Source organism: Carlito syrichta, unplaced genomic scaffold, assembly GCF_000164805.1.
Source record: "Carlito syrichta isolate Samal-C Ts95f unplaced genomic scaffold, Tarsius_syrichta-2.0.1 Scaffold315832, whole genome shotgun sequence".
NCBI classification, from domain to species: Eukaryota; Metazoa; Chordata; class Mammalia; order Primates; family Tarsiidae; genus Carlito; species Carlito syrichta.
The window spans coordinates 236856-252562 of NW_007259928.1; the positions used below are offsets into that span (position 1 = coordinate 236856).

The following is a 15707-nucleotide window of genomic DNA, read 5'->3' on the forward strand; positions in this document are numbered from 1 at the left end:
TTTTGGGTTTTTTTAGGCAGAGTCTCACTCTGTTGCCCAGGCTGGAGTGCAGTGGCCCGATCATGGCTCCTCACAGCCTCAAATTCCTGGGCTCAGGCGATCCTTCACCTCAGCCTCCCAAGTAGCTGGAACTACAGGCACACGCCACTGCACCCAGCCAATTTATTTATTTATTTTTGGGTCGGAGTCCCATTCCATTGCCCAGACTGGAGTGTAGTGGCACACTCACAGCCACCCCAGCATCCCAGCATCGACCTGCTGGGCTCTGATGATCCTTCCGCCTCAGCCTCCAAGTAGCTGGAGCTACAGACCCACACCACCATGCCTGGCTAGTTCTTGTGATCTATTGTAAAGTCGAGGTCTCGCCAAGTTGTCCGGGCTGGTCTCGAGCCTGCGGGCTCAGGCAATCCACTCGCCCCGGCCTCCCAAAGTGCTGGGATCCAGCTGAGCCACTGAGCCCGGCCTTTTCTTTTTTTTGGCAGTCTCATTTTGCTACCTAGATTGGAGAACAGTGGTACTATCATGGCCACTACAGCTTCAACCTGCTGTGCTCAGGCGACCCTCTGCTTCAATCTTCCAAGTAGCTGGAACTACAGGTGCACGCCACTACGCCCAGCTAATTTTTTGATTTATTGTTGACACGAGGTCTTGCCAAGTTGCCCAGGCTACAACTCCTGGGCTCAGACAGTCCTCTTACCTCTGCCTCCCAAAGTGCTGGGGATTATAGGTGTGAGCCACCACACCCTACCTGGATAATTTTTTGAGATTTTTGTAGAGATGAGGTCTCACTATGTTACCCAGGTTGGTCTCAAACTCTTGGGCTCAAGCAGTCCTCCCACCTTGACCTCCCAAAGTGCTAGGATTACAAGCATAAGCCACTGCACCCAGCCTCAAGCTACACTTTGACATGTATCCAGCCTTTTTCCTTACCCGTAAGAGGATAAAACCATGCACCATACAAGATTTCACATGAAAAGATCTATGTAAGCTGGGCTCAGTGGGTCAGCCTGTAATCCCGTGCTTTGGGAGGCTGAGGAGTGGATTACCTAAGCCCGCGGGTTCGAGACCCACCTGGGCAGCGAGACTTCAGCGAGACCTCATCTCCACAATAAATCAAAAAATCAGCAGGGCGTGGTAGCGCGCGCCTGTAATTCTGGCTACCTGGAAGGCTGAGGCAGAAGGATCGCCACAGCCCAGCAGGTCGAGGCTGCAGTGGCCGGGAGCGGCCAGTGCACTCCAGTCTGGGTGACAGAGTGAGACTCCAACTCAAAAAAAAAAAAGCAAAGTTCTATGCAAAAACATCAAGCCCTTCTCCTTTCCAAGACCGGTGAGAAGGGACAGATTATATAGGTACTTCTAGGAGAAACCTTAGGAATGAGAGGGTTTTTGTATTACTAGCATCTGGGAAAAAATTATCAGGACTTAAGGAAATGCCTGGTGCCCACCCACACCCCGCCTGGATCTGCTGTGAAGCGGGATCTCACATGCCACCAAGTCAGGCAGGTATGGCCCTGGCCATGCCACGTGTAGCCCAGTGCGTGGCACATGATGGAGTGGCCTTCAGCTGCCTACCACAGTCCCAGAAGACAGGTTTGAGGGTCTCAGACCCACATCAGGCCAAGGCCAACACCAGCAATCCAAATAAAAGAAGGCAGGTCGCTTGGGGGGCAGACCAGGAGTCCAGCTCCTCGCTCTCTGGCAGTCAAGCCACAGCTGGCCTTGGGTAGGGCTGCCAGCCCCCAGCCTAGGGGTGGGACCAACACAGGCACTCAGGGCTTCCAGAAGCTTCTGGAGAAGGGTTAGTGGGCCGCTGTGCAGGGAACAGGCAGAGCAACCAAGCCCAAGGCAGCAGTGCCAGGAAGGGCATGAAGGTGGCCCGTGCTAGGGGCTGAGGGAGCTTTCCCCTGGGGCAACCCCTGGGCTTGGCTGGGAGCAGAAAATACAAAACCATCAGAGAAGTAAAATATCTTGGTTTTATTATGTACAAACAGAATTTTAAAAAACCACCCACCCTGAAAACAGCAGGTTATTGCCTTCCCATGAGCCCCAGGGAAGTAGAAATCGGAGCCCGAGGGACAGTTCCTTCCCCAGAGGGGGAGTGTGCGCGCCATTCTGGTTCCAGGGGATCTGGCCAGCCCCTCCACAGCCATGCCCCCCCCAGCCTGGAACCCTGGCCCCAGCCCCAGGGGCCCAGAAGAGGCTCAGCTGGGGCCGGAGTGATGAAGGCCAGTCATCCCACCTCCATCTTACTCTTCTGCAAAGAGTCGCGGAAAGCTTGCCACTCTGCTGGGTAGAAACGCCTATAGACGTTGATCTTATTCCGAATCTGTTTTGGGGTATCTTGATAGTAATTCTTCTCATCCCGGGCCATGGCCTAAGAAGGAAGGAGAGCTACTTTGAGCAGCGCTAGACAAGCAAAGGTTCAAATCCCAGCTCTGCCTCAACTGGGCAGGTCACTTTCTCTCCCTGAGGGTCCAGATTCCGGATCTTAAAGGCCATGGTGTGTGGGGTGGGGAGGGGATAGAGACATGGGGCAAGTGCCATCAGGGACCAGGCAGGTCTGAGAGTCTAGGGGCCAGGCAGGAGCCAGCCGGTAAGGATGGCTACCCCATTCATAGCCCACTAACTCCACCTGGGCACAGGGGTCCATACAGCTAGATCATTCCACTTTAAAAAGAAACATAAGCCAGGCGCAGTGGCTCATGCCTGTGGAGACAAGAGGACTACCTGAACCCAGGGGTTTGAGAATAGCCTGGACAACTTAGCGAGACCATGTCTCTACAATAAATAAATAAAAATTAGTCGGATGTGGTGGTGCATGCCTGTAGTTCTAGATACTAGGAAGACTGAGGTGGAAGGACCTCCTGAGTCCAACAGGTCGAGGCTGGAGTGGCCACTGTGCCCCTGCACTCCAGCCTGGGCTAGAGTAAGACCCTGACTCAAAAAAAAAAAAAAGTATGGACTTTTATTTGAACCTTCCCATTATTAAATGGCAACTAGCTCGAGTTTTTTTTTTTTTTAAGTACCACACAGGCAAAACAAAACTCAGTATCTGCCAGCGGGACATGACCCACAGGTCACTCGGCCTGCCCCACAGTGAGTACACTGCTCGTGTCAGATCCCGCCAGGGGATGCACTTCCTGGAGTCTCCTTCCTTCCCTTCTTCTCACTCAGGTTCAGGAAACAGGCACTAGGCAAGCAGATCAGGCCACGACCAGCCTGGGGTGCCTTCCCCACCAGCCCAAGTGGTTTCCTGCTAACCTGAACTGCTCACCTTATAGTCCTCCCCGTGGTTCTCCACCATGTAACGTACGTAATCGATGAGGTCCCGAGACAGGGTATTGTCCTTCTTTTCGGGGAGGCTGGCTTCTGCCTCCAGTTCTGAAGTGAGAGAGGCCAAGAGACAGGGAGTGAGGCTTTGCTCTGTTTCCTGAGCTGTCCAATCACCCTTTCTCCCACTCCCAGCCATCAGACTTGCTACACCAACCACCTAGTGGTCTCTGCCTCCCCGTTCCCAGATTCATTGCGGGAACCTTCTTCTTCGGCTTCCTGGAGGCCAGGGGCTGCCTCCCGGGATGCAATCATCTATCAGGATGGCAGCTACCTGAAAGGCAAGTCACTTCTCTCTGGGCCACAGGTGGGTTTAAAAGGATGACACCAAATAGCCTCCACTGGGACAGAGAAATGAAGACACACTACCTGCCCACGGAGCAGGGTACCTTCTAGCCAAGACTTTCCAAGAACCTCTTTTCTTGAGGTGTCACAGCAATATGTGAAAAATGGAAAGCTCTGTAGATAAGACCCAGAGTTGCAGGGACCAGGGCCTATAGCTGGGTCCAAGCACTTAACTGCTCCATGCGAGGGAAAAAGCCAGGTTGTGGAACCCATGTCTTCACTTTTATTTTTTTGAGTCAGAGTCTCACTCTGTTGCCCTGGTTGGAGTGCAGTGGCATGCTCATGGCCACTGCAGCCTCGACCGGCTGGGCTCAGGCAATCGTTCCGCTTCAGTCTTCCAAGTAGCTGGAACTACAGACACCTGCCACCACACCTGGCTAATTTTTTAAAATTTATTGTAGAGACAAGGTCTCACCAAGTTGCCCAGGCCGGTCTCGAACCCCTGAGCTCAGGCAATCCTCTTGCCTCAGCCTCCCAAAGTGCTGGGATTACAGGCTTGAGCCTTGAACCACCGTGCCCGGCCTATGTCTTCACTTTTACGTAACGAGGCGGGGGGGGGGGCAAATACTCCCCCATTTCTCATCTAGGAAGGGAGGAAAAACGGCCATCTAGTAGGAATGACAAAGCCAAGTCTACCCACGGGTTAGGTCCTAATGTTGCTTAGTCAGAATTAGCTTTGCCATGGCTGCCAGGGGCTGGAGGTGGGGGAGACGGGAGCTGCTGTTGAAAGGGTCTAGCTTCAGTTTTGCAAAGTGAAAAGGTCAGGGATGGGCTGCACAACAATGTGAATAACACTCAACTGCCCACTTAAAAATGGTTGCCATGGTAAAGTTCACATACTTTTCACCATAATTTTAAAGTTTCTTTACAATAAAGATGTTTAATTCTTTTTGACTGCAGTAAGCCCACATGCTTTGTATAATACAATCCTTTGCAGTAATTCTTAGAGCCACTGAAATAAACTCAAGACAGAACTTAAGGGAGTCTCTATTAAATGCCTGACCATTTGAGTCTTTTAGGAGAGCTGTGAAAACTCCCCGGCAGGTAAGGGGAAGGATGGAGAATTCTAGAGCATGCCTACTTTCCTGCAGCGTTTACCCTCTTCTGCTTTAATATTCATTCTCTCTAGCCTTAATATACATAAAACTGATTTTTTTTTTTGAGTTGGAGTCTCACTCTGTCACCCAGACTGGAGTGCAGCGGCCGCTCCCGGCCACCACAGCCTCGACCTGCTGGGCTCCGGCGATCCTTCCTCTCAGCCTTCCAAATAACTGAACTACAGGCACGCGCTACCACACCCAGCTAATTTTTTGATTTATTGTAGAGATGAGGTCTCACCAAGTTGCCCAGGTGGATCTCAAACCCGCGGGCGCAGGCAATCCGCTCACCTCGGCCTCCCAAAGCGCTGGGATTACAGGCTGAGCCACCGAGCCCAGCCCATAAAACTGATTTTGACCTTGGAAACACTGAATGAGGTAGTGGCATCTATAAAAATCGGTTCATCTTCAAGTTACGGGGAGCTGAACACATGCTGGAGTCTCGCAGTTTCCCTTCCACTCGCTCAGGCACCCTCTGAACTGCATCCTCTCTGAACAGCTCTGACTGTAGTGCACACAGCTGGCTTCAGTCAGTAGACTAAGAATGTCCAGCTGGGGACATTCACAGCCCTACCTCGGTGACGCTGGACCAGCCCTCTCCCCTCTAAACCTTGGCTTCTCCACCTGCAAAGCGAGGACCTCAGAGGGCCCTTTCCAGCTCTGGCAGCGCAGGCTATGCCCGCAAGGACTGTGGCCCACACCCACCATTCAGCACATAGGGCTTCCGCACAAGCTCCTTCGGCCTCTCCTCCATGTCCACCTCCATGGCCTTCACCTGTAGAGAGAACAGAGCAACAAAGGAAGGAATTTTGATGAAGGAAAGCTCTAGAGATGCCTGCTTATCCCAACACGACTACATTACCCATAAGAGTCACTACCCAAGGCCAGGCAGAACAAGGTGACAAGGACAACCAATCCCTGGAGGCTTCGATGACTAGAGTCCATGGTTCCCAAAAGAAACACAAGCAAGCAATTCATCTTTCTGTGCCTGTCTATAAAATGGGCCTAACCTTACTTGACTGTGATAACTGAGTGAAACAACACACAAGAAAGCACATAGTAATTTGCAATGAGTGGGAGATGTCAGATATCTTCTCTAGGGGAGGAGCTATCTGACTGCACTTGGCTGTGGCTTCATGAAAAAGTAGTGCGGTGTTCCTCTGGCATGAGGGAACTTGCCTAAAGACAACGGGACAAATTAATTCGGCAAGCTCACTCATCAGGCTAACTCTTTTTTTTTTTTTTTTTGATTTGGAGTCTCACTCTGTCACCCAGATTGGAGTGCAGTGGCTGCTCCCGGCCACCACAGCCTCCACCTGCTGGGCTCCGGCGATCCTTCCGCCTCAGCCTTCCAAATAGCTGGAACTACAGGCACACGCTACCATGCCCGGCTAATTTTTTGATTTATTGTAGAGATGAGGTCTCGCCAAGTTGCTCAGGCGGGTCTCGAACAGGCTAACTCTTCATTGAGCACATGTCACATCTTAAGTATCCTGGGGATGTAGTAGAGAACAAAACACAAAGATCTCGTCACCAAGGACATTATGTTGGGAGTAAAAAGTACAGACCATAGATAAGCAAATAAAATATATGTCATCACAAACTTACAAGTGCTGTGAAATGAAATAAAACAAGAAAAAGGTTCCTGAGTGAAGGATGCTATTTTTGAAAGTTTGAAAGAGTGGTCCAGAAAAAGAGTTATGCAAGAGAAACTAGCCCCAGGGAAGCCTCACGCCGAGGATGACTGAATAATCGGGCCAAGGTGTAAGAAATGGTAAAGACTCCAAACTCCCCTTACTAGGAAAGTTAAGAGCAGAAAATGGTATCTTCTGGGACGGCACTGTGGTTCATGCCTGTAATCCCAGCACTTTGGGAGGTGGAAGCCAGAGGATTGCTTGAGCTCAGGAGGTTCAAGACCATCCTGGGCAACTTGGCGAGACCTCGTCTCTACAATAAATAAAAAAACCAGCCAAGTGTGGTGCACGCCTGTAGTTCCTGCTACTTGGAAGGCTGAGGCGGAAGGATCGCCTGAGCCCAGCAGGTCGACGCTGGGGTGGCCGTGAGCGTGCCACTGCCCTCCAGCCTGAGTGACGGAGTGAGACTCCAACTCAAGGAAAAAAAGACACATTCCGGAAAATACCACTAAGATGCCAACAGGCTAATTCCAGAAGAAAAGGCTGAGCGGAGGAGGAGAGGGGCAGCTCCACCCTAGGTCCAAATGTGAGGCGGAGGGAGAGGAAAAGGGACTCTAGGCTACAGTCGGTGCAGGCCGGGCGGGTTGACTGGGGGGAGGTCGAAAACCGGGAGGCGCGAGTTCGGAAGCCCAGGGGAAGGCAGGAAGAGCGAGGAGGACGAGGGCCGGCCCCGCCGGGCCAGTACCTTTCTCTTACGGAGGGGCACCGCCTTGTTGGGGTCCAGCGCCAAGCCCATCTCGGCCAGGTTCTGCCGCACCGATTTGGCGTGGTCCCAGGCGTGTCGGATGTGGGAGCTACCGGCAAAGAGAGAGACCGGGGGTCGGTCACCCGCGGGGCTGCGCGGGCCGAGGTCCCCCGCCTCCCGGCCCCCAGTCCCCTCACCACTCGACCCGCGGCGCCGCCTTCCGCCGCGCATTCCGGTTCAGACGCTTTCGGTTGACATTGTAACCGAACTTCTGCCTCCGGGTCTTGCCCTTGGCCTTGGGCATCTCGCAGACCGCCGCCCCAGCAGCTCACACGCGACGGCCCTCACGCTCAGAACCTCGTGGAAGGAACTCCTTCCGGAGGATGTGCGCAAGGCTTCGCAGGGCTTTTGGGAAATGTAGTCCTCTCCGCAGCATTATCGTGCTGGTTACTACAAGTCCCGGAATGCAACGGGCTTTGCGCCTGCGCACAACGCTCAGCCGCGGTTTTCTCCGCCCCCTCCTTATGACCTCATCTCAGGAGGCGGAGCTCCGCGTCCCGAATTTCTCCCGCAGCTGTTGCGCCGACATGGCGACTCCCGGCCCTGTGACTCCGGAGGTACCCTTTGAACCCTCACAGCCCCCGGTCATTGAAGGCTTTAGCCCCAGTGTCTACGGGAATCCAGAAAGCTTCAAGGAGAAGTTCCTTCGCAAGACCCGCGAGAACCCAATGGTACCTATAGGTAAGTGGTTGCTGTAGGAACTGTTCGTGGAGTGGACAGTGCTGTCGGAGGGAGTGAAATAGGGGAGGACCAGGGACGCTAGCGGGGACCGGAACGAGAGCGGGCCCGGTGTGGCAAGGGGGCGGGGCGGCGAGGGGTGAAACCGATTGGAGCGGGAGCGGAGGCCGGTTTGGGGGCGGGGCCGCGGACTGGGATGCGCGGACTCGGAAAATCGGAGGACCCGCCCGCCTCCACTGACCCCGCCGCCCCGGTTCCGCTGCTGTCCGTTGGTCTGGGCTTGGGGACGGAAGGCCCACAGCCGGGCGCTTCTGCGGGCCCCGACCTGCTGCTGCCAGCGGCTTTGACCCCTTCTAGGTTGCCTGGGCACGGCGGCCGCCCTCACCTACGGCCTCTACTGCTTCCACCGGGGCCACAGCCAGCGCTCGCAGCTCATGATGCGCACCAGGATCGCCGCCCAGGGCTTCACGGTCGCGGCCATCTTGCTGGGTCTCGCTGCCTCCGCTCTGAAGTCTCGACCCTGAGCCCACGACCGGGCCTTGAAAGCTCGGCAGAGATAATTCCAAGACCCAGGAGCCACCTCCAGCCCTTCCATGGGACTCATTCCCTCCTCTCCTCTGAGAGGCCCGGAGTGGTTGGGGAGGATGTGGCCGATTGCAGAACCCTGACAGATTTTTTTTTTCCCCAGAAGTCCCAGCTTCTGTTCAGTTTGGGTGTTGCATACCTGTATTTGTGTCACACCTCCTCCATTCCCTACTTAATAAACTCTAATCCACTTGTAGATTGGTGAATTCATTCTCATTCTCGCTCTCATGGTTTTTTTTTTTTTTTAAGGAAGCAACAGACTTAAAAACTGAAGTGACCCTTAGAAATTATGTGGTCTAAGATGGGCATGGTGGTTTACACCGAAATCCCAGCACTTTGGAAGACCAAAGCTGGAGAATTGCTTGAGCCCAGAAGTTCAAGACCCACCCAGGCAACGTAGCAAGACCCGTCTCTACAACAACAAAAAATTAGCTGGGTGTGGTGGAGCACACCTGTAGTCCCAGCTACTCAGGAGGTTGAGGTGGGAGGATCACTTGAGCCCAGGAGTTAGGGGCTGTGGTGAGCTGTGATCACCCTCCCGCCTGGGTGACAGGGCAAGACTCTCTAAGAAAAGAAAAAGACTCTTTTAGAGACTCTTTCTAAAAAAGAAAGTAAGTCTAGTGTAGTTTAGTGATTTCCAAACTTTCCTAGTTACAGTTACCTGGGGCACTTGTAAAAGTAGAGATTCCCAGGTGCCACTGCATGAGATTCTAGCTCATTGGGCCTAGAATGATGCTGTTTGGGGAAAAAAAAATCTAGCCAGCAGCTTTGCAGACTCTCAGTAGGAAAACCCTCCTTCAGATGAGGCCTGCCATGGTCCTATCAGCGGCAGGAGCCTACCCTCTACACCTGCTCCTCACTGTGCTCCCCCAATGTAGACTACCCTGGCTCTTGATGCAGTACAAGACAGGAAACAGCTCAAAGAACAGCCTGGTGTTGTGGGGAGAACACAGTCCCAGAGCCCCGCAGCAATTTGTGTTCCTTATGTTTTAGGGTTCTGGAAGGAGGAAGCCAGGATCCTTTGAGTTCCTCATTCTTGTGAAGTCTCAGCCAGGTATTATTTTCCTGGTCTGGGGTCAGCTCTTTCCAAGTGTTGATTCAGGGACCCACACTCCTCCCATGTGTGATGCCACCATTTCAACACGAGCTTCAAGCCAGAAGGAAAAAGGAGTGAAGAAGTCACAGTCATTCTTGAGCCCCTGACTGTCTAGATTTCTGAGTGTATAACTGGAGTTTCTTGTCTCCACCTTGCCTCTCAGCTGTGCGGCAGAGATTACGAGTATAGAACAGTGTGCTGTGACCCTTGACCTCAAGATACAGGGATAGGATTAGGGCCATTAATCCCCCAAAAAGAGATGTTGAAGTCCTAACTTTCAGTTTCTTAGAATGTGACATTTAGAAAGAGGGACCTTACAGAGGTAGTCAAGTTAAAATGAGGTCATTAGGGTGGGCCTAATCCAGTATGACTGGATTAGGTAAACAGGCCAGGTGCGATGGCTCAAGCCTGTAATCCCTGCACTTTGGGAGGCTGAGGTGAGGGGATTGCCTGAGCCCACAGGTTCGCGAAAGCCTGTGCAACTTGGCGAGACCTCGTCCCTAAATAAAAAAATTACCCGGGTGCGGTAGCGCGCCTGTAGTTCCAGCTGCTTGGAAGGCTGAGGTGGAAGGATCACCTGAGCCCAGCAGGTCAACACTAGGGTGGCCATGAGCGTGCCACTGCACTTCAGCCTGGGCGACAGAGTGAGACTCCAACTCAAAAAGAAAAAGGGAAACAGACATGCATAGAGGGCAGATGATGTGGAGACAGCCCTAGGACGGTGGGGGCAGAATTCAAGTGACACACTGCAGGCCCAGGAGTGTGTGAGGCCACCAGAAGCTGGGAGAGGCCTGGGGCAGATGGCCAGCTCCTTCCGAGGAAGCAAGGCCCTGCCCACACCTCAATCTCGGCCTTCTGGCTCCGGAACTGTGAGACAATGAATTTCAGTTCTAAGCCAGCTGTGTACTTTGTTACGGCAGCCCTAGGAAACTAGTATTTATTGGCAGTTACTCGAATGTTTAAATCCCATGCAAGTCATGAACGTCCTGTTTGCACCCTTGCTGAAGCAGGTGTGGTCACTGGCTGTTTATCCCGAGTCCATAGAAGGGCGCGGCTGAAGGAGGGGGTGAGATACACAGAGCAGGGGGCCCCCCATGCCCGGAGGGTCCTGACCACCTCTGGGAAAGGGGGTCTGGCAGAGCCACCTTCACCAACCAGCCTCTCATCCGGGCGGAGAGGAAGCCACCACCGGGAACCTTGTCCCTCCTGCTGCAAGCCACTTCCCCTCTGGGAGCCTGGTGTCCTCGGCTCTATGATGACAATAACAGAATCTCGGCCTCTTGGGCTTGTTAAAGGATCAGAAAGCTGCAGGCTGCACAAGCATTCCGGGGGAGGCTGGCTTGCCCCCTAGGGCAGAGGCAGCAGACACAGGTCGGGGCTCCCGCTTCTGAGCCCCTGGCTTCCAGGGGAACATTCTCTCGGGGCCATGAAGCTGAGAAGGTTCTAAGCACAAACTGAGCCCTGACACCGGTTGCGGCTTCCAGAGAAATGAGAATGATAATAAATAAGTGTAAAAAGAGTTAACAACACACCCTTTAAGCCAAGAACAAAAATACATCAGGAGGGACAGTCACAATCTAGTGGACTACGAGGAGGCGTGGGGGGTGGACCACAGGGCCGGGGGCAGCGGGGGCGAGAGGGTGAGGGTGCCCCTCTCAGCCCTGGGAGAAGGGGAGGAACGGGACAGACTGTGTCGCAGCTGCCGGAGAAAGTTTCCACCTGGCCACGGCAGCTGCTCCTCCTCCGCCCAGGCCCGCCCACGCCTGTGGCCGCGCTCATGCCAGGCAGCTAGCGGGACAGCGGCGTCTGCTTCAGGGACATGAGCACCGAGCGCAGGCGGGACACGTCCTTGCACTGCTTGCTGCTCTTGGGGTTGAAGTCGCACAGCTGGGCCACCTTCTCCCACTCCGTGCCTGGGGTCTCCTCCTTGGACTCCTTCACGAAAGCCTCCTCCGATGCCCTGCGGGTGCAGACAGGACAGGGGTTTCATAGCTACCGGGGCACTTGGTCCGGGGATCTCCTCCCCAGCCCGGTGCACCCCTGACCTCAGTCCCTTCCTGCCCAAAGAACAGCCTTGGTGGAAGAGGAAGCCTAGCTCGTGGTCCTGCCTCAGGGCTTTTGCACCTGCTGTCCTGCCTCCCTGGAATGCTCCTCCCCAGGCCCGTTCGCGTCACCCAGGTCTCAGCACAGGCCTCACCTCCTTAAAAAGGTCTCCCAGCCTCAGCACTCTCTGTTCATCGCCTCCCCACCAGGAGTTCCCAACCTGGGGTGAACTAATGCTGCACCTTGGCTTTTTTTCTTTCTTTCTTTTTCTTGAGTTGGGGTCTCACTCCGTGGCCCAGGCTGGAGTGCAGTGGCACGTTCACGGCCACCCCAGCCTCAACCCACTAGGCTCCAGTGATCCTTCCACCTCAGTCTTCCAGGTAGCTGGAACTACAGGCATGCGCCACCATGCCCAGTTAGGTTTTTGATTTATTGTAGAGATGAGGTCACGCCAAGTTACCCAGGCAGGTCTCGAACCTGTGGACTCAGGCAGTCCTCTCACCTCGGCCTCCCAAAGTACTGGGATTACAGGCTTGAACCACTGCACCTGGCTTTTTTTTTGGGGGGGGGAGCTGTTTCAACATCGCCAAAACCTTGGCAGAGGCGGGACATCGGTTAACACCTAACCAACAGAAGCACCTAGTTCAACTTCTCCTAAATGTTCTGTGTAAGTGCTTTCCAGACTACTCATGGAAAACTCAAAGAGGATCTCTACAGCAAGACTTTCAAAGCCTTAAAGTGTGAGGGTGCACCGTGACCCTCTGAGGCGGAGCGTGTAGGTGTAGAACCCACCGCATCGCAAGTGCATTTGGCTCCAGAGCCCTTGACACCGAGAACTCTTTTTTTTTTTTGAGTTGGAGTCTCACTCTGTTGCCCAGACTGGAGTGCAATGGCCGCTCCCAGCCACCGGCAGCCTCAACCTCCTGGGCTCCAGCAATCCTTCCGCCTCAGCCTTCCAAGCAGCTGGAACTACAGGCGCGCGCTACCACGCCCGGCTAGTTTTTGATTTATTGTGGAGATGAGGTCTCGCCAAGTTGCCCAGGCAGGTCTCGAGCCCGCGGGCCCAGGCAATCCACTCACCTCGGCCTCCCAAAGTGCTGGGATTACAGGCTGAGCCACCGAGCCCGGCCAGAGAACTCTTATCTCTGTGGAGCTGCAGCCTGGGGGCGGCTCCACTGGAAACAAGTTAGGCTGAAAACTGGTGGTGTCCATATCAGACGCTCTGGTTGACAGTCACAGAAGCCACAGAGTCAGGGACAATGGGGGAACAGTGCAGTAAAAGTGGCCTAGGGAACAAAATCTAAACATAGGCGTCGGAGAAGACACCAAAAGATTCTCAAGTGGGGAGAGCTGGGTCTGTGTCCTGTGTGGTCAGCAAGGACTGCTGGCACGTCCTTTCTTTCCTTGTGCCCCCTCCGCATGCCACGCAGGACCAGCTCTGCCGCATGCCAGGCACCCTGATGGAGGGAGTGCGCCGTGTGTGCCTCTGTGCCAAGGGAGAGCTGGTCTGGGATCAAGTGGCCTGGCCCATCCCCAGCAATGTTTCCTACCCTATAAGGTGAGGATCAGAGATAAGCCAACAAGGTGGCAGGTGCATGCAGGCTTGGGAGGTGGGAGTCAGATGGCGAGGGGGGCTGAGGGGACTCATCCTGGGAACTGTCCCTTCAGGGTCAAGAGACTCCTCTCCATTCTGACAGCCCAAAGTGTGGCCCGCAGTCCAGTGACATCAATGTCACCGTGGAGCATGTCAGAAAGGCAGAGTCAGCCGGGCTCGGTGGCTCAGCCTGTAATCCTGCACTTTGGGAGGCTGAGGTGAGTGAATTGCCTGAGCTCGCGGGTTCGAGACCCGCCCGGGCAACTTGGCGAGTCCTCATCTCTACAATAAACCAAAAAAATTAGCCGGGCGTGGTAGCACGCACCTGTACTTCCAGTTACTTGGAGGGCTGAGGCAGAAGGATCGCAGGAGCCCCGCAGGTCGAGGCTGCGGTGGCCGGGAGGGGCCACTGCACTCCAGTCTAGGCGACAGAGTGAGACTTCAACTCAAAAAAATAAAAAATAAAAACAAAAAAAGAAAAAAGAAAAAAAAGAAAGGCAGAGTCCTGGGCTTCACCACAGTCCTGCTGAATCGGAATCCGTTTTTACAAGACCTCCAGTCCCTCACTGGCACGTGGACGCCTGAGAAGCTGTGGTCTAGCCTCGCGCTCTCTGGGACACACTTAGTGCTCCCTGGGCCATCTCCACCTCCAAGCTCGACAGGAATCCCTCATGGTATCCCATAGCCCCTGCCGGAGGCCTCCCTGGCTCCTCACTGTCAAGTCCGAGCTTCTTATCCCAGTGCAAGAGGAGCTTTGACAGCCCCCAGCGGCCCCTGTCCCAGCCCTGGCTCCCACCCACCTCCACACTGACCCCTCGCACTCTGGCCACTACAGGCAGCGGCATCCCTGTCCCATGCCTTGGCCCCAGTGGCTCCTCCACCCCCACCCCACCCCCGCAAACTCTTCCTCTGAAGGTCTCACAGCTCCAAAACCCACCCTGGCTCCCCCAGCAAGGGTGGCTTCAGGCTCACTGTGTCCCTCCCCGAGGCTCTTGTCACAACATATTCCAGGCCATGAGCACCCAGGGGACACGACCTGTGTGTGTCTTACTCTAGCTAACCAGAGTCCGGCATAGGGAAAGTGCCAGTGAGTCCTGGACAGAGAGGAGGGTGGATGGAAGGAAGGACAAGGACAGGAGGGCCCTGGCACACCTTGAGCCCCGTGGGAGAGGCTTAGCCCTGACAGCATCACAGGCCACGAGAGCACACCTGAGCGCAGAACAGCAGGGACGTGACACACGCGTGTGCAGACGTCACTTACTCGTCACCGCACTTTCTCTCCAGCATTTCCAATGCCACCCTCTAGGCTGTCCCACCAATCCACAGAGACTGGCAGGAGATCAAGCCTGGGACGGCCAGCCTAGTCACGCCAACTAGGCCCTGAAAGACGTGAGAGGGCCCAGGGTGGCCTGGGCAGGGGCTCATGGCCAGCGTCAGCGCCCGTAGGGGCGGGGGTGGATGTGCACACGAGAGCATCGCTGACTCCTCTCCAAATACCTCAGCATCGGGGGCTCAGCGGGCCCACCCATCCCCAAGAGGCATCCCAGGGAGATGCTTTGCCACACGCCCTCCACACAGGAACAAAGGGTCAGCGCATTCCTTTCTCGGCCTCCGGTTGTGATTTAGCCAAGCCGCCTCCAGTCCGCTGGAGGGACAGAGGCCGGGGTTGGTGCCAGCACCCTCCCCGGTATTCATCACCGGCCCAAAGCCCAGCCACACGCATTTATGTTTCACACGCTCAGGAGACCGTGTGTGGGCCACACGTGGGCTGCGCTCTCTCCACCTGCCCCGACAGAGGAGCGCAGAAGACACGTACACGTAGCCGATGATGTCGGCATCTGGCTGCTGGTAGAATGCTTTGTCAGCGATCCTTGAGGGCAGGTGGGGGAAGGGTTAGGAGACAAGACAGGCAGCGAGACAGACAGGCAGGCAAGGGTTAAAGAGAAAGAGAGACAGTGTTAGTTCCTCGGGGGAGAGGTGTTAGGAAGCACAGTTCTGGAAGGCTCGGCAGGACCCACAGCCCCAGGGAGGAGCTTGGGGAAACCACCTTCCCTTCCACATTCCTTCCGTGGCTGCCCACTGCCCATGTCCGCCCAGCCCATCATCCAAGGCCCTCACCACAGGACCCCGGCCTCCCGACGTCTCCCCACCACTCCCCGACGCTCGGTTGCTCACACCCCACAGCCTATCTTTTGTACCACGCCGTTCCCAGGTCTAGAATGCCCTCGCCTACCCCTGCCTTTTTTCCTGATGAACCCCTATTCACCCTCCAAAGCCCAAGTCCCCAGACACAGAGGCTCCTCCCCCATCTGGTTCCTTGTCCCCCTTGTTTCCGTAGCCCCCACGCAGAGGGCCCTGCTGGATGCAACTCAGCTGTGCATGTGTTACCTCTGAGCTCTGAGGACGTGAGACCAGGACCCTCTTGTCTCCAGCTCCTCAGCATCCAGCCCAGAGCCTGGTATGCAGCAGTTTCTTTTTTTATCTTTTTTTTTTTTTTATT

The 15707-nt window shown here is 54.9% G+C and overlaps 3 protein-coding genes across 7 annotated transcripts in view; 1 reads left to right on the plus strand and 2 right to left on the minus strand.

Annotated features, from left to right (window-relative positions):
* Nucleotides 1-1953: 1953 nt before the first annotated feature.
* On the minus strand, nucleotides 1954-7649 carry NOP16 (NOP16 nucleolar protein). Of its 5 annotated transcripts, none has more exons than XM_021706649.1 (5): nucleotides 7349-7649; nucleotides 7152-7260; nucleotides 5478-5547; nucleotides 3275-3381; nucleotides 1954-2283 (listed from the first exon to the last, which is right to left on the minus strand). In XM_021706649.1, the coding sequence occupies exons 1-5, from the start codon at nucleotides 7453-7455 to the stop codon at nucleotides 1996-1998; spliced, it is 681 nt and encodes a 226-aa protein (XP_021562324.1). In that variant the 5' UTR covers nucleotides 7456-7649; the 3' UTR covers nucleotides 1954-1995. The 5 variants fall into 5 exon arrangements, with proteins under 5 accessions (XP_021562324.1, XP_021562323.1, XP_008071591.1 ...); XM_021706648.1 differs by having other exon boundaries at nucleotides 1954-2286; XM_008073400.1 differs by having other exon boundaries at nucleotides 2045-2374.
* A 32-nt stretch (nucleotides 7650-7681) lies between these two features.
* Nucleotides 7682-8670, plus strand: HIGD2A (HIG1 hypoxia inducible domain family member 2A). Its single transcript, XM_008073401.1, has 2 exons — nucleotides 7682-7892; nucleotides 8247-8670. Exons 1-2 carry the CDS (start codon nucleotides 7739-7741, stop codon nucleotides 8411-8413), a joined length of 321 nt encoding a protein of 106 aa, XP_008071592.1. The 5' UTR covers nucleotides 7682-7738; the 3' UTR covers nucleotides 8414-8670.
* Nucleotides 8671-10474: 1804 nt separating this feature from the next.
* CLTB (clathrin light chain B) overlaps nucleotides 10475-15707 on the minus strand; it is a 7245-nt gene continuing 2012 nt past the window's right edge. The window contains exons 2-3 of the mRNA XM_021706654.1: nucleotides 15024-15077; nucleotides 10475-11530 (exon numbers count right to left, since the gene is read on the minus strand). Of these exons, the coding sequence (XP_021562329.1) occupies nucleotides 11359-11530; nucleotides 15024-15077 (226 nt within the window). The 3' untranslated portion in view covers nucleotides 10475-11358. The remainder of the gene's footprint in view (nucleotides 11531-15023; nucleotides 15078-15707) is intronic.

Excerpts from the sequence above, each read along its gene's own strand:
- NOP16 (XM_021706648.1), bottom strand. The coding sequence starts at position 7,455 with ATGCCCAAGGCCAAGGGCAAGACCCGGAGGCAGAAGTTCGGTTACAAT. Across the intron at positions 3,382-5,477 it reads GAAGCCCTATGTGCTGAATG|AACTGGAGGCAGAAGCCAGC; the intron begins GTGGGTGTGGGC and ends CTCTCACTTCAG. Across the intron at positions 2,287-3,274 it reads ACCACGGGGAGGACTATAAG|CAGAGTGGCAAGCTTTCCGC; the intron begins GTGAGCAGTTCA and ends GTTTCTACCCAG.
- HIGD2A (XM_008073401.1), top strand. The coding sequence starts at position 7,739 with ATGGCGACTCCCGGCCCTGTGACTCCGGAGGTACCCTTTGAACCCTCA. Across the intron at positions 7,893-8,246 it reads GAACCCAATGGTACCTATAG|GTTGCCTGGGCACGGCGGCC; the intron begins GTAAGTGGTTGC and ends GACCCCTTCTAG.